This window comes from Monodelphis domestica, chromosome 2 (genome assembly GCF_027887165.1).
Source record: "Monodelphis domestica isolate mMonDom1 chromosome 2, mMonDom1.pri, whole genome shotgun sequence".
NCBI classification, from domain to species: Eukaryota; Metazoa; Chordata; class Mammalia; order Didelphimorphia; family Didelphidae; genus Monodelphis; species Monodelphis domestica.
In genome coordinates this window covers 473515-494356 of record NC_077228.1, presented here as the reverse complement: position 1 = coordinate 494356, position 20842 = coordinate 473515, and the positions used below count along the sequence as shown (strand labels likewise).

Below are 20842 nucleotides of genomic sequence, written 5' to 3'. Positions count from 1 at the left end.
CCAGGTCACACAGCTAAGACCGAGGCTGGATTTGAACCCAGGGCCGCTCTGCTCCCCAGCTGCCAGCTCGAGAGGCGCTCGCGGCCGATGGCCGTCTCCTTCAGAACCGTTTGGCTGTCGGGAGACGAGAGGAAGGCGGGAAAGCCGAGTCGGCCGCGGAGGCTCGGAGGGCGCCAGAGCGGCCGCTTGGGGGCACAGCGGGACCGCCAGGCCCTCTGAGGCGGGTTGCAAGCCCAGCTGGTGGCCGGAGGGGGGCGCTGAGCGGAGGAGCCACATGGGCCGGCGTCGTAGCCCAGCGGCTCTGCCGGGGAGGCCAGGAAGAGGCCAGCAGGCTGGAGCTCGGGGGAGGCCGTTCTCCGTCCTGAGGCCCAGAGCCCGGATGGCCGAGGGACTCCTGCACGCGTTCTGGGGCCTGCGGGGCCCGCCAGGGATTCTGGGCCCAAGTTCAGCCCCTGAAACAGGGCTGCCCACACCGGCCTCGAGGGCCTCCGGAATGCGGGCGGCTCCAGGAGCCCCTCGAGACCTCCCTCGTGCCCGAGCCCTCCGTCTCCCCTCCAGGCGCCTGGGCTGCCTTCCCCACGGGCCTCCTCCGTCCCTCCTGGCCTTCCTGCCCAGCCTCCCCCCCTGCCCTCCGTGGAAGGGAGGCGACGCACCGCTCCCGAGGCCCGGCTCTGAGGGGGAAGAGGGACTCGCCCAGGGTCATGCGGCTGCGAAGCGGCCGAGGCCAGGCCTGCGCCACCAGCCGTGCTGTGGAAGGCCGAGCCGGGAGCCGGAGAAGCCTCCCGCCGCTGACTAGTCCCGGGCCAGGCTCACATCCCGACTTCGGCCGGCTCCTCCTCCCACCTCTCCTAGGCACCCAACCCTGGCCGGCCCCCGGCCTCTCCCGCCTCCCTTTCTGCTCCGAGCCCTCGCGGGCACCCAGGAAGTGCCCGAGCCCCGCCCCGAGCTCTCTGCGCCCACAGGTATGGCTGGGCGGCCGCGCCGAGGACGCTCAACGTTTCTTGTCTCCCCAGTTCGACGCCGACCGAGAGGAGGACGACGTGTTCCGGGACATCAGCCTGGCCGTGGCCAGCAAGCTGTTCCCGTCCCAGGAGGCCGCCGCGGCAGCAGGTAGGTGGCTCTCCGCACTCTGCCTGGTCCTCCTGGCCCCGCCTCCCTCCGGGCCTCCTTCCCTTCTCACCCCCAGACGCGCCTCGGGGGGGCCCGGGGGCTCCAGACAAAGGAAACGTCGGGGCCGTCCCCTGGGCGGCCTCCAGAACTAGTCAGGTGACCCCTCCTCGATGGGGCTGACCAGCAGGCGGACCGACCCACAGACCCGCCGAATGGCCAGATCACTCCAGCTCCAATCCACTGGCTGGAGGCAAGATCCGGCCCGTCGGTGCTCGGGGAATCTCCAATCTAAATGCCCCGCCTTCGCCTTCCTGGTCCTCTCCGAATGCCCCCCAGCGTGGCCATGGAGCCCTCCTCTGGGTTTGCTTCCCAGCTGGCCGGTTGTCACGAGCGCTGCAAAGGTGGCTCCTCGGAAGGGCGGCTCTTCTTCCTTCCAGGGGTCTGTGGGGGTGACCGAGAGCCTGATGCGAGCGCCTGAGCCCCCACCAGCGGGCTCCCTCTTAACAGTCAGGCAGCAGACGTCTGGTCCTTTACCAGAGACATTCACTGAAGGAGTGCAGCAAGAATGTGAGGCACAGAGCCAGTGGGATGGGGAAGGGTGGGCACAAGTGGATGCAGCTGACCAAGGCCATTCCCACACAGCTCAGGACCGCAGGGCCTCGATGGCTCCCCTTCTGGGCGGCTGTCCTGGAGTCTGTGACAGGAAGTGGCACTCCCGATGCTCAGCGAGCCCGCTCTTCAGAGGGCATCTCCACTAGCCACACCGTTGGACTGGGGAAAACAGGGAGAAGGTGGAGAAAGAAAGAGAAGGAAGTGGGGAGGGGGAGAGACAAAGAAGCAAAAGGAGCTTCTGTTCTGGTGGGAGCTGGTCAGGGCAGGAGGAGGGAGGCTGCCTGGCCCTGCAGAAGAGTCTGGAGTGCGAGAGCCAGGGGTGAAGGTATTCCCGAGCAGCAGACCTGGGGCTGCAGTGGAGCACTCAGTCATGTGTCCGTCCCCAGGAGAAACCCTCCAGACTCCGGTCCCCTTGGTGGCTGCCGAGGTGGAAGACAGATTCCTCCTGTGCCTCAGGAAGGGCAGCCCAAAGTGGCTGCCAGGCCTGGACCCCAAGGACATTCCCTCCCCGCCTGGGGTCTGGCTCAGCAAACTCCTCTGAGACCTGGTGCAAAGCAGTGTGCCGGTCGCAGAGACCGGCGGTCCGAGTCACTGTTTGGATGGGAGGTCTTTGTGAGCCAACTGGAGCATAGCAGGTTAGTACAGCCGGAAAGCCCGGTGAGCAGCCGACATTCGTCCTCTAGGGATGGGAAAAGCCCATGGCATGGGCCAGGGGAGGCCTTGGGCCAGCCTGCGATGGTGGAGGAACCCCGGGATGCCCAGCTGTGTCTGGACTGCATCCTCCCAGAGGGGCTTCAGCACAGATGCTCCTTTGTAAGGATAATTTTAAGGTTGTGACTTAATCTAAATTCATTTGGTTGCCAGGGAATATCCCAAATAAAATCCCCAAGTCAGTTTGGAAATCTATAGTGGTTTAATCAATATAGAGGGAAGAAATCAAGAAGAGAGAGGGAGAGGGTATGGGATTTCTCCTGCCTGGCCTGTGCCAGACAAGCCACAAAGTCTTTGAAGAAGATTAGAGGCTTTCTAAGAGGATAGTGTTTGGAAGGTAAAGGAGAAAAGAATCAGCTGAAACTCCGAGAGAGCTCAGTGAAGATGCCTCATTGTATCAAGGAAAACTCACCACTAAACTGGACAATAGCTTCCGCCATGGCAAGATGCCGAAACACTCTGCCAGCCACCTCTCCACCGTCAAAGAGGCTGGAGAGAGGAAGTGAGGTGAAATATGTAGATTGTTTTTACATTACTTCCCGCGTCTCACATCTACAAATGGTAGCTTAAACTTGATGTAGGACAGCCCAGGGGGTCTGTCAGTTGTTTCTGATTTGTCATTTGCTAGCACATGTCTGTCATGGGCCATCCTCCTCAACACTTAATCCTTCAGTAGGGGTGTAGACAGTCCTGTTTTGTTAGACTAAGCAGGGTGGAGTAAATCTAAAATTCACACCTTCCTGCTGGCCAAGCGAGGCCCTGGCCCTGGCCCTGGCCCTGGCCATTTCCAGCTCTCCCTGGGCTCGGGCTCTTCCACCCCTAGCTTGGGGGAGGAGGAGCCTGATGCCCTGGCAGTAGGCAGGCTTGGCTCTTCCAGGGTGCAAGCAGCTCGTCCCCAGGGGCCAGCAGCAGAGGCTTGGCCGTGCGGCCCAGGGAAGAAAAGAGCCAAAGAATCCTGACTCCAGCCAGGATGGTGGCACACCCCGGAGGCTCATCACAGGCCAGGGCCCTTCTGGGCCTCAGTGTCCCCTCTGAATGGAGGCCCGCCTGGCCCAGGAGCATCGAATCAGTGTGGAGTCCCCAAAGAGAGGCCGTCCTAAAGGAGGTGCTCTGGGCTGGCCGCTGCCCCCCAGAACAGTTTTCCTGGCGTCCAAGAGAGCTGCGAGCCTGAAGAAGTGCATCCAGAAAGCGGAGGCCACCATGTCCGGGTCCGAGATTCCCAAGGGGGGCTGGGCCGGGCCAGGCTCTGTGTTCACCCTCGTGGTTCTCCTTAGCCTTGGATTTCCGGCACCGCAAACTCCACGGGTGAAATGCTCTCAGACCCGAAGGGAGCTTTTCCAAAGACCGAGAACAGCGTCCGCCAAAGGGCCGTGTTGGGTTCTGAGCATTTATGAAGCGCCAGCTGTGTGCTGCCAGAAGGCTCGAGCATTGCCCAGGGAGCGCCAGGCTCAATAGGACGTTTTGGCCCTGCTCTCGCTGAGCTCCCAAAGGACCCCGGACGCCGCTCTTGGGGCATCCTAGAAATTGGCTGACTCGTCGCAGGTGAAGCCAGCAGCAGTCAGGATTCGAACCCAGGCCCTCTGATGCCAAACCCTTCCCATCACAGGGAGGAGGCTGAAGGCCCCTGGTTGGAGCCGGCCTGGATCTCAAGAAAGAAGGGGGAGGAGAAGGCTGCGGCCCTCCTACCTGGGACACAGCTGGTGCTTAATAAATGCTTTGCGCCTGGCCAGCTCCCTCTTTGCTTCTTTGGAACTGCTCCAAGAGCCAAAGCACTCCCCGGCCATGCCGCAGGGCTCCCCCAGGGGAAAATGGCTCCTCCTGCCTGAGGCCGCCCTGGGGGGTGGGGGGGCTCCTCCCCCTTCAGCACCAGGGCAGAGGCAGGAGCAGCCCAGAAACACTGACCCTCCCCTCCCCCCCAGGGCCCCCTGACCTGCGTGTGGACGCTGCAGACGGCCCCGCCCCCGGCGCCGGCTCCGACTGGGAGGAGCAGGTAAGAGCTTCTGGGCCGCCCTTTGGTGTAAGCGGCTCTCCGAGCCCCTCCTCAGGGGTCGGGCGGGGCGGGGCGTGGCCGGGCGGGGCGGGGCGGCCTCCACCCACTCAAGCTGCTCCCGGCGGTGCCCCTTACTGAGCTGCCCCCCTTCCGGACTGGAGCGGAGCTGCTGGAATGGCTTCTTCAGGCCACTTTCTAAGCGAGGAAACTGAGGCAGCAGGCAGGGTTGGGTCGATTTGAACTCGGGTCTTCCTGACTCCAGGCCTGGCCGCCTTCCCTTCAGCAGAGCTCTGGCTCTGGCCATCCAGCGCCTCCCGTCTGCCCTTGCCCTTTCTCCTCCTCTCAGCACGGGGCACTGCCGGCCTCCCGGTGCCCCAAAGGCGGAACAGGAGTGGGGGCGGGGCGGAGAGTGGCCGCAGGAGAGATGGGCGCAGGCGCGGCAGGCATTCAGGGGCGTCCCAGCCAGCCCTGAATCCGGCCCCTCTCCATACACGTGACCCAGAGCTTTGCTGGGGGGCAGCCGGCCGCCCTGACCCCTCCCCCGCCTGGAGGGCTGCGGAGGAGGAAGGGAGGCCACGTGGTGTCCACGAAGGAGATGAGGCTTCGCAGGGATCCCACCCAGCGGCCCAGACACATGGTGCTGCGCTGGCCGACCCTGCTGAGCCCAGGCAATGGACGCCACAGAAGCCGGAGAGCCCAGCAGCCCTGCCCGCTCCCCCGCCTCCCACCCGCAGTGGAACCAGATACACGGGTGGGCGGCACTGCAGAGGGACCGGCCTGGCTCGCCTCACCAGGAACAGGACGGTCCAGGGGCAGGCGGGCAGCCTGGGAAACCCAGTGGCCTGGTAGGCCTGGCACCGGCAAATGGCCCTTCCTGCCTCAGGACCGGGACTTGGAGGAGTTGAGGCAGGGCAGGGCAAGGAGCAGGCGTCCTTCGGTCCTTCAGCCACAGAGGAGCCTGGACAGAGCCCAAGGCGTGTAGGACCCTGGGGGCAGGCAATTGGGGTACCTCTGGGCCCACAGCCTCCTAGGAATCTCAGCTGGGCCCGGAGAGCTCCCAGTCACAGTGGCCCCGAACCTGAACCAGCTCTCTCCCTCGGCCTCTCCTCCACAGGCCTCCTTCCTGTCTCTTTACAAATGCCATTCAGAGAAGGGGCCCACAGGCTTCCTCAGGACTGCCCGAGGGGACTGGGGCACAAAAAGAGCCCCCCCCCCAGCCTGTGATTGTGCTGACCTTTCTAAGGGAGAGCCCAAGGGACTGGGGGGGGGGGGGTGTCCATGCAGGAAGATGGCCCAGTGGGGGAGGGGGCCAAGTGAGTCATCCAGCCCACGCTCTGCCAGGAAAGGCCCATTGTGGGTTACCTTCCCATTGGCCCCTGGCCTCCCCAACCAACAGAGACCACCCATCCCTGCCCTTTTTGCCCCCAGCTGGGAGACTTTGGACTGGTCACATAGGGAAGGTGGAGAGGGAAAGGAGGGGGGTGCCAATCTCTGTCTCTCTGTATCTCTCTCTCCCTCTCCCTCTCCCTCTCCCTCTCCCTCTCTCTCTCTTGTGCCTTCTGGCACTCAACCTCTCAACTCAGAGCAGAGCAGACCCCTGCCACACACTGGCTGGGCAACTGAGCCAGGCCCTCCCCCTCAGCCTCCCAAGCTACCCTCTAAGAATGAAGGCAGCTTGCATCGATGAAGTTTCCCCCTCTGGGAATTCCCCCATCAGCAAAGGCCCAGCTCCAGCCTGACCTCCCAGGTAGAGCAGGGCAAACTAGGCCCTGGGCACGAAGACCTACCTGGGTGTGGATAGCACAAGCACTACCCATGTGGAGACAGGAGAGGTGAGCAGCAAGTTAGCAGTGCTGGCTAAATCGAAAGGCACCAGACGGCATCTGCTTCTTCCCCCCAGCAGGCTCACATGTCCTGGTGCTTCTGTGCCCCCAGACACACACATGAGGTCTATTCTGTGCCACTGCCCACAAGCACATCTTTGGAAGCTCACCTGAGGCCCACACGTGGCCCTTTCCAGCTCCACATTGGCCAGAACATGCTCGAGGTCTCCAGCCCGTCCCTAAAGCACCAGCTGACCTGCTTTTGCCCCTGGGAGTTCTGGCAGGGCTGATGGGCCGCAGACCTCCCCACCTCTGCCCCCCACTCCCCACGCCCCCGCCAGAAGAGCACCGAGCCAAGAGGGACTTCTCCGAGCAGCTCTCTGCCAACCAGCGGCAAAGGGGAAGGCCAAGAGTTTGCCTCTGTCCTCCCAGGAGAAGCTGAAGCAAGGCCTGCCAGAGCATGACCTGGAATCATGGGGGGAGCATGGAGATGGAAGGGACCTCGGAGGCCAGCCTGCCCAAGCCTCCCCTATTACAGATGGGGTAGGTGAGGAGTGAGTGGGCGGAGCCAGGCTCTCCACCCCACCCCACCCCGGGCTCCACTGGGATCCTGGTCTGGCCTCAGTTGGCCTGGATGGTTTCAAGGTTCCTTCCCAACTCTGTGATCCAGAGCAGCCTGGCAAGTGGGCATGAGAGAAAGCCGAAGCAGGCAGAGCCACACAGAGGAAACTGTTTCTGGGAGCCCCAGCGGGAGCACTTGTGAAGTTTCTTGGGTCGCCTAGTTCATGAGAACTGGGGGCAGCAGAAGGGCCCAGAGCTCCCCACAGACTTGGCCTGGGCTGCCAACCAGGCTGGCTTGGGGCTGAGGGTGCCAAGTGATAAGGAGGAAGATGGGCCCTGATCTCAGGAAGCTCCCATCTAAAGGCAGGGCTTCCCAGAGCAGGGGGCCAGGGTTCCGTGGAAGGAGTGGACAATCATGGCAGCGAAGACCATGGCAAGTTCCCTGCAAAGTTCTGAGCTCTCCCCCCTCCTCCCTCAACTTGGTATGGTGAAGCAAAGTCACAGGCCCTGGGTTCTGCCACTTATTACCTCCCAGTTTCCTCATCTGTAAAATGGGGGGGGGGGGCCTCCATAGACCTTCTCTCTCTAGATGTCGGATCATGGGGCTAGAGAGCCCCTTGGCATTATGGGACTCCATTGGCGCCACAACTGGAGGTTGATGGGCTGGGTGGTGCCCAGCAGGCACATGTGCCTCGGTTGTTATTTCTAGAGTCTCTGAGTCTCTGCCCATTTTTATTGACTTGGAATTCTCCATGGAGGCACATGGGACCATTTTTACGACAAACATTAGCAGGAAGTTGTGTTTGATGACCAAGTCCCCCCTCAGAGCCTTTAGTGGCAGAAGGTTGGTGATTCCATTTCACACCCTGGCAGTTTGGCACCATTTGTCATGGCCCTTCTCACCATAGCCTGAGGAAAAGATTCTCTTCCTGGAGTCCTTCCTCCTGCGCCTCAGGGAAGAGAAGCCGATTTTCACTGAGGAGCAGCCACAGCAGCAGCAGCTCAATTTTCCCCCAACCTAAATGGCCTTCGGGAACTTGCGTGTGCTGGAGTGAGGTAGAGGAGCATCTTTTGTGTCCAGGCTGACAGGAGCCAAGAGGGCACGTGGCCATTGTGGCTGCCCAGTTCCTAAAGCAGAGACCCCCCCCCTGACCAAGATGACCCTTTCCCCTTTCGGAGTGGGATTACAGAAGTGTCGTGGCCAGCCATGAACCTCCCTGTGTTCTGACTCGGTTGTGCCCACTTGGGAGGAAGTCCAACCATCAGTACTCTGTCCGCCATGATGTTACTCCACCTTTGGCTTTGGACCAGTTTCTTCCAGATTCATTTCCCTCCCATCTAGGGTCCTCTATACCTCGAGAATCAAAGGATGGGGGTGCAAGGGGATGTGCACTCCTGGAGAGGAGAGCCCGGCACCCTCAGGATGCACTTGGTGCCTCTGGGTTGTCAAAAAGCAAAAGACCCCTGGTCTGGGGGAAGCTATTGAGAGAAGAGGGGAGTCGAACAGATTAGAGAAGGGTAAGAAGCGTGAGAAAGCGTGGCAGCGTGTATCCACCACATGGCCAAGGGATGGGAGGAGAGAGGTGGGACAACGGTCGACCCAGCTGGGCAAGTTCTCACGTGAAGGAGAACCCGCCAGCTCCTAAGACAGTGATGGCAAGCCTTTGAGAGCTTTCATGCCCAAACCGCCATGCTCACAGCACAGTGAGCTGCTGGTGGGAGGACTGATCCCAGGCACACGTGGACGGGAGGCAGTCCACCAGCACAGTCCCAGGGCATCTTCACTGGTCACGGAGCTCCTTTGGGCTGCACCGTGTGGGGGAGGCTTTCGGGGCGAGGGGGCGAGGAGGGGTCGGAATGGCTGAAATGGCACCGATTCCTTTGGTAGAATCCGAGCTTCGGGCTACAGAGCTCTTGGCTTGGGCGTGCATCTCCTCGGCTCCGACAGAAATAGGGCTGTAACCAGTGAGTCCCGGCAGCCACGTGCACCCGTCCTGGCCTTCGTGGCAGCCTCACGTTGTGCCTCGTGACGAGGTTGTGAAGATGGAGTTGATACTAAAGAGAAGGGAGAGAGCGGGCGACTCTCCACCTGCCCTTCCCAGAGCCCGCTGGCCAAGACCTAAGATGGCCCCAGGTGGCAGGCAACGGCCCAAAGAGCACCCTGGCGGGCGGAGCTCCATGAGAACTTTTCACCAATGAAGTAATAACACAGCATGGAGGGGCCTGGAGAGATCTCTGGGCTTGGAGGAAGCAAGAGTTCAAATGTGCCCTCAGCTGCTTGTTAGCTGTGTGACCCTGGGCAGGTCACCTCACCTCCGCCTCCTTTTCCCTCCCAAGGGCTCGTCCCTGCCCCGCTGCCCAGACAGCCAAGGAAGGCCAAGGAGGCTGCAGCAGGACAGAATGGGAACCCGCTTCCCCTGGCACAGCCTTTCCCTCTCCCCAGAGGCTTCGGCCACCTCAGCAAGCAGCTGACAAAAGGCTGAGGGAGGCTCCCTTCTGGGAGACCCTCCTGTGTCGTCCGGCCCAGGAGAGACCCAGCCTCCGCCCTGCCCGCTTAGCGAGCTCCCAAGGCTCTCCCGCCTCTGTGCCCAGCAGGGCCCGGCCCGGCGGGCACAGTCAGGGAGGCCGAGTCCTCCTGAGCCAACCAAGACCCCAAAGGAGGGAGCCGGTGCCAGCGCTGCCCGCCCATGCCCGATGGGGGGAGGGGGGTGCAGAGGCGGCCTCTGCTGCTGCTGCTGCTCCTCCTCCTCACCTGTTGTCATGGGAACCGGCCAGTGAAGCTCCAAAAAAATCCCAGGGAAAACAGTTGGCAACAGCATTCATTGGCCAGGCTGAAAACCCAGCTGTCTGCATTCTCTGGCCTTCTGTCTGTGTGTCTCTCTGTCTCTCTCTGTCTCCCCCTGTGTGTCTCTCTCTCTGTCTCTCTCTCCCTCCCTCCCTTCTTTAGCCGGGTGGGAAGCCTGTGGGTGCCTTGGAAGGGTGGCTGGAGGGTCCCCCTCTCTTTCTGAACTCTGTAGCCAGAAGAAGGGCAGGCAGGAGCCCTGCGTACGTGACCTCACTCGGGCCACATCACAGCCCGGGCAATGGGCAGAATTCCCCCGTGTGGGCCGAGCATTCGCAGGGGCCAGAAAGGACCCCAAAGCAGCATTTCCTGCCTCACACTCGGCTCTGCTCGGGGGCCACCCCAGGGATGTCTCTCGAAGGCGGGGAAAAGAGAACCCTCCAGGGGGCCATCGTGGCACCTTCAGGAACACCAAGGCCCGGCGACCCCCCATCCCAAGGGGTGCCTCCAGCCCCGCAGCCTCTGGGGCTGCCCCTGAATGAAGGAGCGGCGATGCCTCCCACCCAGGCCCAGAAGGCGGAGAGCAGCAGAGGGTGCAGCCAGCCAGGGGACGCTCCACGAGGTGCAGACAGCTTATTCCTGGAGAGAACAAGCATGCCTTGGCAGCCTTCCCCGTCTCTGAGAAAGACACCCGAACTGGTCCGGATCCGCTCCAGCTGCAGAAGCTTGAGCAGACCCCTTCCTCGTGGAGCCTCAGTTTCCCTGTCTGTACTGTGGGGGCACGGCGGGCTCCACTCCTACAATCCCAGCCTGCTCTTTAAGTGGCTTTACAGGGTGGCCCAAAGGAGCCCAGCAGGAGGTGGAGTCGAGATGGCGGCTTGGAGACAGCAGCAGCTCAGACCTTCCTTACCGATCAAAAACACAATGCTTCGAGGGGACGGAAAGCCAAGTCTAACAGCAGGACAGAGCTAGGGGGCCCTCCTGCTGGAGCCAATTTAAAAGGTGATCCCCCCCCCCAAAAAAAAAGCCCGAACTCTAGATCAGGCAGGTTCAAGGGGAAGGAAGAAGGGAGATCCCAGGACCCCTCCCCCATCTACAGCCTTGAGCCTCCAGAGGCGGCTGTAATCTCTGGGTAGGCAAGGGTGTTCGTTCAGAGGGAGTACCTTCCTGGCAAAGCTGTGCCAGGCTCAGGGTGTGGAACACAGGCCACGGGGCGCCAGCTGGAGGAGAAGTGCAGAGCACGCAGCCCAGTCGCAGCTGAGATGCTCTACCTTGCCCCCTCCCCCCACTTCTCAAGGCTTTGGCCTCAGGGCACATCCAGCTCTGTGGATCAACTCCACCATGGCTCAATCTCATCAATAGGGCCGATGAGAGGCCTTCAGAGGGCAGGGAGGCTCAAGCTCCAAAGGAGGCCAGTACCCAGCACACACTGAGGGCTTCACAGATGCCTGCCCATGGGTTGATGTGGGAAACGTGTGGACTTGGGCCAACAACAGCAAATTCTTTGGGACCCCAGAGGACAAGCCGAGAGCCGGGCTCTGGCTGCCACTGTCCTGAGCTGGCTGAAGGGAAAGGGAATGGCTGACCGCCCCCCCCCCCCCAGCAGTTCCTTCACTCCAAACTGTCCACCTGCACAGGGAGAGGGACTTTCTTCACTGGGGGTTCCCTGCAGTTCAAGCCACAAGGCAGCTGGCTCTGGCCAGGCCACCCACCTGTTCAGCCTGGGATGAGGCATCTTGGAAAGGATGTCCAGAACTGGAGCTCGTGGGGCTGGAGGAGTGGACCTGGGCCCGCTGGAGCATTGCTCATAGCATGTTGGAGGAGCACAGCAAGGGGCTGGCTGCCTTCTCTGCAGAGGGGAGCAGCCAGGATGGCGGAGGCCATCACGTTGAGGCTGACAACTGGCAGGGGACATGGGGCTTCTGTCCATGGAGTCAGAGACCTGAGATGAATTTCAAGCTCCAGCATCTTTGTGACCGCCATGACCATGGCAAGCTACCGAATGCTCTGTGCCTCGGTTTCCCCATCTGTAGACTGAGGGGAGCTCTATGAGACAACTTTGAAGATCCCTTCTGGGTATGAATCCATGATTTCATGGCTCAAAGCCTGGAGAGGGGAACCAGCCAGCTCTGTGGGCCCCAGAAGGACCCTGCCGGGCAGGAAGAGCAAGTCCGTGTGACTCGGCACAGGGAGAACGAGGAGATGCCTCAACTGAGCTAAGGCTTGGAGGGATTCTCAGAGGCAGAGGAGGTTCTGGGCACGAGGGCATGAGGGCAAAGGCCAGCCTCGTGTGGGCCCCTCGGCCAGGCCCAGAAGTCGGCTGGAGAGGAAAAGCATGGCGGCCCTCAGTGCCGTTTGTCCCAGAGGCAGCAGGGGCCTGCAAAGCCTGTCCAGGGGTACGTGGTGTGCTCAGACATCCCTCTGCTGGCCGGCGGAGGATGTCCAGCGGTTGGGGAATGCTTGGTGGAGTCCCTTCCCAGGTATTGGAGAGGTGCGTCTGTGGGAGATCCCGGCTCCGAGATCCCCCCGTTGGTGGTCGTCATTCCCTTCTCGCCGCGGTTGCACCCGGCCCCATCCTTCGTGGCTCTCTGGGCACGTCTGCTTCTCCAACTGGAGAGCGTTCCGTGTTCCCGTCGTCGGCGTCCCCCTCCCTTCCGGATCCGGCATCCCGCTGGTCTGTCCCACAGTGAGTGCTTCTCGGCCTGCCTCCCCACGCTGGCGTCTCGGGGCTGCCTGGCCTAGTCCGTGGACCGCCGCTCCTGGCGCGTTCTAATGGCTGCTGCTTTGGAGCTCAGGCTGGGCCGTGGCCTGCCTGGGCCGCCTCCCTTCAGGGGTCGTTTCATTCCTTCCTTCTCTTGATGTTCTCTCGCGGCTTTCTGGGTTTCCAGATAGTTTTGCTCTTCTTTCGGGCTCTCTGAACTAGCCTGGAGGCAGTTCGGCTGGCACAGCACTGAGCAGGTCGGCTCGTGCCAGTAGCTTCGCTGTTGCCATTTGTGACGTTGGCTCGGCCTGTCCATGAGCAGTTTGGGCGGCCCGAGCCGTGAGAAGCGTCTTGGGATGGTGTCGGTAGGTTGCTGGCCCGGCGATTCCGAGCGCCGCCTCCTTTTCTCCCTCCCGCTGTTGGGCTGGGCTGGTGCAAACAGGAGCGCGAGGACGCGCCGAGGGCGCTCGCGGGCAGAGCGGTGGCCGTGGGACTCCCCACTGCCTGTTCTGCCCTTGCGGCAATGGCGTCTCCCATAGCGACGGCCATAACGGGCTCCGGACCGTCCTGTGGGGCACGTTCTCGGGAGGGAGGCCAGAGGCCCCGCCCAGCTCCCACTCTCCGCTCCGGGACTCCGTGCGCTCGCTCAGCGCGATTCCTTCCCTTCTCAGGGAGACGAGGACGAGGCAGACGTGTGCGGGGATGCCGACGCCGAAGGTACGTGGGAGGCAGAGGAGGGGAGGGGGGAGGCTGGGCTCAGGCCTGGCCCTTCCCAGGAGGAGCCCACCCCCGGGGGTGTCGGCCGACCCGCCAATCACCTTGGACCCTTGACTCCCACAGATCTGGCCGAGCTGAGGAAGTTCAAGATTGTTTTTGTGATCGGTGAGTGCCTTGGTCTGTCGGGCGAGTCCGTGGGGCTGAGTTCCAGGGAGGCCTGGGGGCCTCCGAGGGGCAGCCCACCCGCCCACGGGATTTGGGCCTTCGAGCCCCTTCGCCAAGGGGGAGGGGGGCAGAGGGGGCTCCATTGGGCCACCGCCAGCCCACCAGCACCAGAGATGGAGGCTGGCTTTAGCCTGGGCATGGCATGCTCTAAAGCCGCCTCAGAATGAGACTAGAAGTCTTCGGCCCCTGAGGAGCTGCCTCTTCCCTCCCCCTTCTCTAGAAGGCAGAATTTCCCACCACCACACCTTTGTCTGCCATCCCCCACCTCCAAGTTCCCCTTGAGGCTTGTGGCAGAGCCAGAGGGCCCAGAGCTCCGGCCCCCCTCGGGCAGGGTCCATCGGGCTAGCGGTGGGGTGCAAGACAGGGATTCCCAGCACATGTGGTCCCCGGGGAGAAGAGCTCTCCTGAAGTCGGGAGCCGGATTCAAGTCCTACTTCCTCTATTGGGGACAGTGGACACCCGGCTCTGCGAGGCCCACAGCAGGCCCAGAGCGGCGGCGCCCATCCGAGGGACCCCGGAGGGGAGAGAAGGGGGCCAGAGCCACGCACGCGCCCTGGAGAGGCCCTGGAGAGGGGAGGGTGCGGGTGCCCAGAGCAGGGCTCACCTCACGGCTCTTGGCTCCTGGAGGAGGCGGGGCTGCCGGTCACGTGGTCTGGATCCACACGCGGGGCTGGGGGGCCCTCTGGTGGCCCGTCTGAAACCCGGGACCTTCCCAGGAGGCCCCGCCGTCCCACCGGCCCAGGCAGCCCCGGCTCTCAGCCTCCTTCCGCTTGGGCACGTAGGAGCGTGCGCGGGCAGCAGGGACCACTGGGGGGGAGAGGGGGGTTGTGCTCGCAGCCGGCGACCCCAGAGGGCTGTCCCGAATTCGAATTCGGCCTCAGATACTTCCGGTCTCGCCGGGCCCGAAGCTGTTCCCAGCCTCCACCCCAAACCGGACCCTTTAGCCCCCGTTTCCCAAAGCTCTTCCGTGAGAGGGGGGAAGCGGCGCACCCCTGTGGGGATCCCCGAGGATCCCCGTGCCCCCTGGGCGAGGTCTGAGGGAGGCTACGGGCAGGGCCAGGGGCGGAGACCGGCTCTGAAGGGGGAGGTTAAAGAGCGGGGAGGGATGGACGGAGATGGAGCCGGGGAGGGCGTGGCCACCTGGCCCCGCCTTCCTGCGGGCGCCCCTCCCATTCTCGCAGGCCTGGATGGAACCTCTGCCGCGCATGTGCAAGCCGCGGGGGGGCGGGGCATCTCCTCCCTTGGGCTGGCTCTTCCCTCCCGAGTGCGGCTCCCATTTTCTTATGCCAAGCAAGTTCTCCGGGAAGCGCTCGCTTTCTCTCCCCGACGGAGAAGGCCCCCGGCCTCTGCCCCTTCTCTCGCCTCCAACCCGGCGGAATCCTCCCTCCCTCCCTCCCTCCTTCGGGACTTCCGTTGCCGTCCGCGGGGCGGCCCAGCAACCGCTCCGATTCCCTTCTACGAGGCGCCCTCTAGCGGCCCGCCCACAGCCTCTGCTCCTCCTTCAAGGCGGTCCCGGCTCCGGCAAAGGAACCCAGTGCGAGAAGCTGGTGCGGAAATACGGCTTTGCCCACGTCTGCGTGGCCGAGCTCCTGAGGGACGAGCTGGCCTCGGGGTCCCCCAGAAGCCTGCTGCTCGGAGCCGCCCCACCCGCGGTGAGCCGGGCACCCTTGGGTGCCCCCAGGGCCCACCTTTGGGGGAGACACTGGCCTGGGGTGCCCGCTTGGCTGCCCCCGTCTGCACCCGCCGCCCTTGTGAAGACCCCCCCCAGGGCTGGGGAGGGGAGCGGGGGCCGGGGGGGGGGGGTGCCACAGCTTTGGGGGTCCCCCATGTCCCGGGCCCAGGGAGCCCCTCCAAGGTCGCCTCTCCTTCCCGCAGGCCGCCGTGCTGGACCTCCTGAAGGAGGCCCTGCTGGCCCGCTCGGCCCCCGGGCTCAGGGGCTTCCTCATCGAGGGCTACCCGCAGGAGCTGAAGCAGGGCCACGAGTTCGAGCGCAGGGTGAGTCCTTCCGGCCTCCACCCCGGCATGGCGGCTCACAGGAGCAGAAGAGTCCTCCCGGCCCCTGCCCTGGGCTCCCAGCCTCCCTCAGGCCCCCCAAACTCTCAGGAGCCCCCAGCAACCCCCCCTCCCCCCCCCCCCCCCCCCCCGCCTCCCTCAGCACCCCCATCTGCCTGTCCAGGTGGGGCCCCCCCAGCTGGTGATGTGCATGGAGTGCTCGGCGGACACCATGAGCCGCCGGCTGCTCCAGAGGGACGGCGAGAGCCCCGAGGCCGTGGCCCGGCGGCTGCAGACCTACTACCGGGCCTCGCTGGCCGTGGCGGCCCACTATGAGGAAACGGCCCCCTTCCACAAGGCGAGTCCGGGCTTCCTCCTTTCTTGGGGGGCTGCGGGGGGCAGGTCTGGGTTCGGATCTCTCCTCCGAGTCACCTGGCCGGCTTTGAGCCTCTGCTCCCCCTGGGGCTAGGACCGAGCGGGCCTCGAGGCTGTGCCTGTGCTTCTCCTTGGGCAGCAGCCAGGCAGGAACTTCGGCAAAGGAGACTGGGGGGAGGCCGGAACTCCCCAGGCAAGACCATTAACATGGGCTGAGGGATGGACCCTGAGACAGAGGCCCCGAATTCAAATCCCGGCCCGATCGCTGGTTGAGCTGGGGCAAGTCCCCAGGGAGGGTCAGTGTTGGAGTGGCGGCTGGTGGGACCCCCCCCCCCCCCCCGGGGGGGCAGAAGGGAGGGGCCGCCCGTTCTCTCCTGAGGCCAAGTAACCAGCTCCCTTTTCCTCCCACAGATAAACGCGGAGGGAAGCCCGGAGGAGGTGTTCCTGCACGTGTGCTCGGCCGTGGACGCCATCTTCTGAAGAGGGACAGGAGCCCGGCGCGTCCTGGGTCATCGTCTGTCCAGTGTGTCGTCCGGACTCCCCCTCCCTCCATCTGCCCAGGGACCGGCAGCAGGACAGCCAGGGAGGGTCTGGCGGTCAGTCGGGCTCCAGGAGGCACAGGTGGGCTTCCTCCTGAGGGGAGGACCCTGCTGGCTCACCTCTTTCCCGGCATTCGGTGCCTTCACGTCGGCTCCTCCCTGTGACGCCCGAGATGTCCTGCCTCAAAATGGCGGCCTGGTGGGGCCCAAAGGCGTGCTGCGGAGAGCCGGGCACAGGCAGCCGTACCTGCAGGGATGCCCACTCGGCGTCCCTGCTGACCACCAGTGCCCGTCCCTGTGCTCACTCCTCCCCGGCATCCCCACTTGCATGATCTCGCTCCCGGCCACTGTCTGTGCTGCACCCAGACCCCAAGCTCCTCTTCTTGTGATGATGCGTGATGGACAAATAAAGTCAGACGGACGACAGATGCCCGGCCTAAGAGTTCTCCCTTCAGAGCCGCACCTCCCCCCAGGCTTGGCCCCTTCCTGGTGGGGTGACCCTGAGAAAGTCACTTCTGCCTTGGAACCCAAACACAGTGTCGGCTCGAAGACAGAAGGGAGCAATGAAGGGCTTCCCCCCACCCTCGTCGGCAAAGGAAGGACAAGAGGCTCAGAACTGAGGAGGTGACCCAGGCCGACTCCCCTCACACCGCAGGGCCCAGTGGCTGGACAAGCGGCCTCGCCTCAAACCCTTTCAGGGAAAAGGGCCCCCCTGGGGGGATGGGGGGTAATATGAGGGAGGGGTGATTAGAGACCCTCGAGGGGGGAATAGAATGGGGGGGGGGGGTGACTAAAAGCCAAACCCTGGTGTGGAGGGAAAGAGTGAAAGGAGAAAGCACAGGGCTAAAAGAGCCAAAATGGAGTGGAAGACACAGGCTCAGGGCATCCCAATGCTGAATGTAAACGGGATAAACCCACCCACCAAACGGAAGCTGAGCGCTCAGCCTGTGCTGTGAACAGGAAACATCCAAGGCGGGAAGACACACACACAGGGTCAAGGGAAGAGACTGGAGCAGAATGAGCTGGGGGGGGGGGGGGGGGTGTCAACAGAGACAAGGAAGACAGGAGGCACCATCAGGAGCTCGGACAATGAGAAAGCAAAACGAGGTCAAGCCATCTGGATGAAGGGCAGTCCAAAGAAGGAGGAACTATCAGGACTCGACACATAGACACCAAATGGTACAGCATCCAGATTTTTTTAAAGGAGAAACTACTGGAACTCAAGAAGGAAATCCAAGAGTAAACCATCTTGGGGAGGACCCCCCACCTTCCCCTAGCAGAAGTAGACATATCCATCGAACCAAAACTAGGAATCAGAAAAGGAAGAGAAGGGAACGAAAGGTTAGAAAGATGAAGAGTGAATCTATCTGGAGAAAAACAAATAAGGACAAAATGGAATGGACCATCTTGACAGTAGCCCATGGTACATAGACAAAGATCAATCATGTCCTGGGACATAAAAACTTCACAACCAAATGCAGAAAAGCAGAAATAATAAATGCAACTTTTTCAGATCAAAGTGCAATAGAAATTATAATAAGGACTCATGAAGAGGCAAATGAAAAATGAATTAGAAATGAAATAATACAATTCATCAAAAAGGGTGGGTCAAAGAACAGATCATAGAAACCATCTGATTTCACTGAAGAAAATGACAATGAGGAGACAATATACCAAAATGTATAGGATAGAGCCAAAGTAGTACTTGGGAGGGAAATTTATATCCCTGACTATTCTTACCTATAAAATGGAGAAAAAGCAGATCAATGAATTGGACATGCAGCTAAAAAAAAATTGGAAAAAGAACAAATTTAAAATCCCCAGTTAAACACACTAAATTGGAAATCCTAAAAATCAAAGGAGAAATTTCTAAAATCAAAAGTAAGGAACTCCTGAATTAATAAGAGTAGGAACTGGTTCTATGAATAAATTATTTTATTTTAAAAAAGAAAATCAAATTACCAGAATTAAAAATGAAAAGGATGATCCTCTAATGAAGAGGAAAATAAAGCATTCATTAGGAGCTAGTTTGCCCAATTATATGATAATAAATTTGATCATCTCAGTGAAACAGATGAATATTTACAAAAATACAAATTGCTCAGATTAGCAAAAGGAAATTGAATCCTTGATTAATCTCATCTCAGAAAAATAAATTCAGCAAGACATCCATGAACTCCCTAAGAAAAAGTCCCCAGGGCCAGATGGATTCACAAGTGAATTCTAGCAAACATTTAAAGAACTCATCTCAATAATATATAAACTGTTTGGCAAAATAAGCAAAGGAGGAGTCCTACAAAATTCTTTTTGTGACACAAAGAAAGTAGATACCTAAATCCAGAAAGATCAAAAACAGAAAGAAAACTACAGACCATCGCCTTAACAAATCTTGAATAAAATGCTAGCAAAGAGACTCCAGCAAGTGATGAGACAAGGATTATCCACTGACCAGGTGGGATTTATACCAGGAATGCAAGGATGGTTTAATATTAGGAAAACCATCCACATAACTGACCCTATCAATAATCAAAACTAACAAATAACATGATTATCTCAATAGCTGAAGAAAAATCCTTTGACAAAATATAATACCCATTCCTACTGAAAAAAAAAACTAGCAAGCAGAGGAATAAATGGGCTTTTCCTTTAAAAAAAAAAAAGACTAGTATTTATTTTAAACTATCAGCAAGCATCATATGCAATGGGGAGAAGTTAGAAGCCTTCCCAATAAGATCAGAAGTGAAACAAGGATGCCCATTTGCCAGGGGCCATCAAGCCATGCTGTTTTTACATGGTCACTTGAGCAAAGCAATCCCCAGGAAAGATGGAGACGCCCACTCAACCCCACTCTGACTTCTCTCACTAACATCCCTTATTATTGGAATTGCTATGGATGGAAATCCAAATTGCTATTGGAATATGCTATGATTATTGTTCTCTCCCTGGCTTCAGGAAAACTAATATGAGAGCAAATGACTGTAGGATGAATACAGATGTCCCATTTTATTCCCCCAGAATATCACCAAAAGATCATACATAAATCAAACCCAAAGACTCTTATGGGTTAAATCTCTAACAAAACTGCACTCAGAATTCCTCATCCTCATGTACAGGATAGGAATAAGCTCTTCTAAGCCAGTATATTAATTACCCTTCAGGGAGAGGCTGGTACACCATGCTTCACTGACTTGACTTATTTTACCAACTAAAACATAAGTAATCTGTCTTGGAAACCCCCAGTGCAACACTAGAAAAATGATTGGCCTGATATTAAAAAACTTAGTAGCAGTTGTTGATTGTCTTCTAAGACATCCTCCTGATTGATTATCTATTTTATTAAAGGTAACATGATTGTTCTTAGTTTATCTGCAAGTCTGAGCACCTCACAGGTTAATGAAAGAACTGACCTCTAGCTACACCTCCTGTGATGAAATCATTTATCTTTTGCAAAAGCTTTGTGTGTGTTGTCAGAATCAATAGTAACATAGCATGTAGAATGATCACAGAATGTTAAACTATTTGTTAAAAGTTAATGTATCACTTCTCCAATTATCCATAGAGAACATGTGTGTTGAATAGTGAAGCTGTGTGCCAAGGAACTATGTAATCATTGGAGGGTTACAAAATTAAAGACCACCCTGGGCTGGACGAAGCAGTTCCTTGTGAAGCCTGGCCCTAGACTGACACTATCAACTGTCTCTCCATCATTCAGTGCCGCTACACCCAGTTGAGGACCACTGAAGCCATGGCAACCGTTATTATCTCTGTTATTCAATATTATATTAAAAACACTAGCAGCAGCAATTAGGGAAGAAAAAGACATGAGAGGGATTAAAGTAGGCAATGAGGAAACTAAACTATCTCTCTTTGCGGATGACATGATGGTCTACTGAGAGAGTCTAGAAAATTGACTAAGAAGCTAGTGGAAATAATAACTTTAGCAAGTTGCAGGATACAAAATAAACCCACATAAAGCATCAGCATTTCTATAAATTCCCAACAAAATTCAGCAGCATAAGTTAGAAAGAGAAACTCCTTTTAATATCACTAGACAATATACAATACTTAGGAATCTGTCTGCCAAGACAATCACAGGAATTATATGAACACGACTACAAAACACTCCACACAATTAAAACTAGCTCTAAACAATTGGAAAAACATTAATTGCTCATGGGTAGGACAAGCTAACACAATAAAAATGACAATCCTACCTAATTTCCTTATTCAGTGCCATATCTAGCTAACTACCAACAACCTATTTTATAGAACTAGAAAAATAACAACAAAATTCATCTGGAAGAACAAAAGGTCAAGAATATCAAAGGAAGTAAATGGAAAAAAAAATGTGAAGGATGGTGGCCTAACAATACCAGATCTTAAACTGTACTATAAAGCAGTGGTCATGAAAGCAATATGGTACTGACTAAGAGATAGAAAGGTAGATCAATGAAATAGATTAGGGATAAATGACCTCAACAATCTAGAATTGGATAAAACCAAAGATCTCAGCTTGTGGGATAAGAACCCACTATTTCACAAAAACTGTACAAACAAAACCAATGCAATCAAGATTAGAAGGGAAGCAACAAACAGAAAATTTTTTTAAATAAATTTCTCTGATTTGAGAAATGAAACCTTTAAGAAACTAAGTCAAATATATGATTCCAAGTCATTTCCCAATTAATAAATGGTCAAAGGATA

At 58.4% G+C, this 20842-nt stretch overlaps 1 protein-coding gene across 1 annotated transcript; it reads left to right on the top strand.

Annotated features, from left to right (window-relative positions):
• The first annotated feature begins 566 nt into the window (after positions 1-566).
• On the top strand, positions 567-16564 carry AK5 (adenylate kinase 5). The gene is made up of 8 exons (XM_056814901.1): positions 567-1110; positions 4353-4423; positions 12962-13007; positions 13131-13172; positions 14739-14884; positions 15108-15227; positions 15409-15582; positions 16011-16564. Exons 1-8 carry the CDS (start codon positions 702-704, stop codon positions 16077-16079), a joined length of 1077 nt encoding a protein of 358 aa, XP_056670879.1. The 5' UTR covers positions 567-701; the 3' UTR covers positions 16080-16564.
• Positions 16565-20842: the final 4278 nt, after the last annotated feature.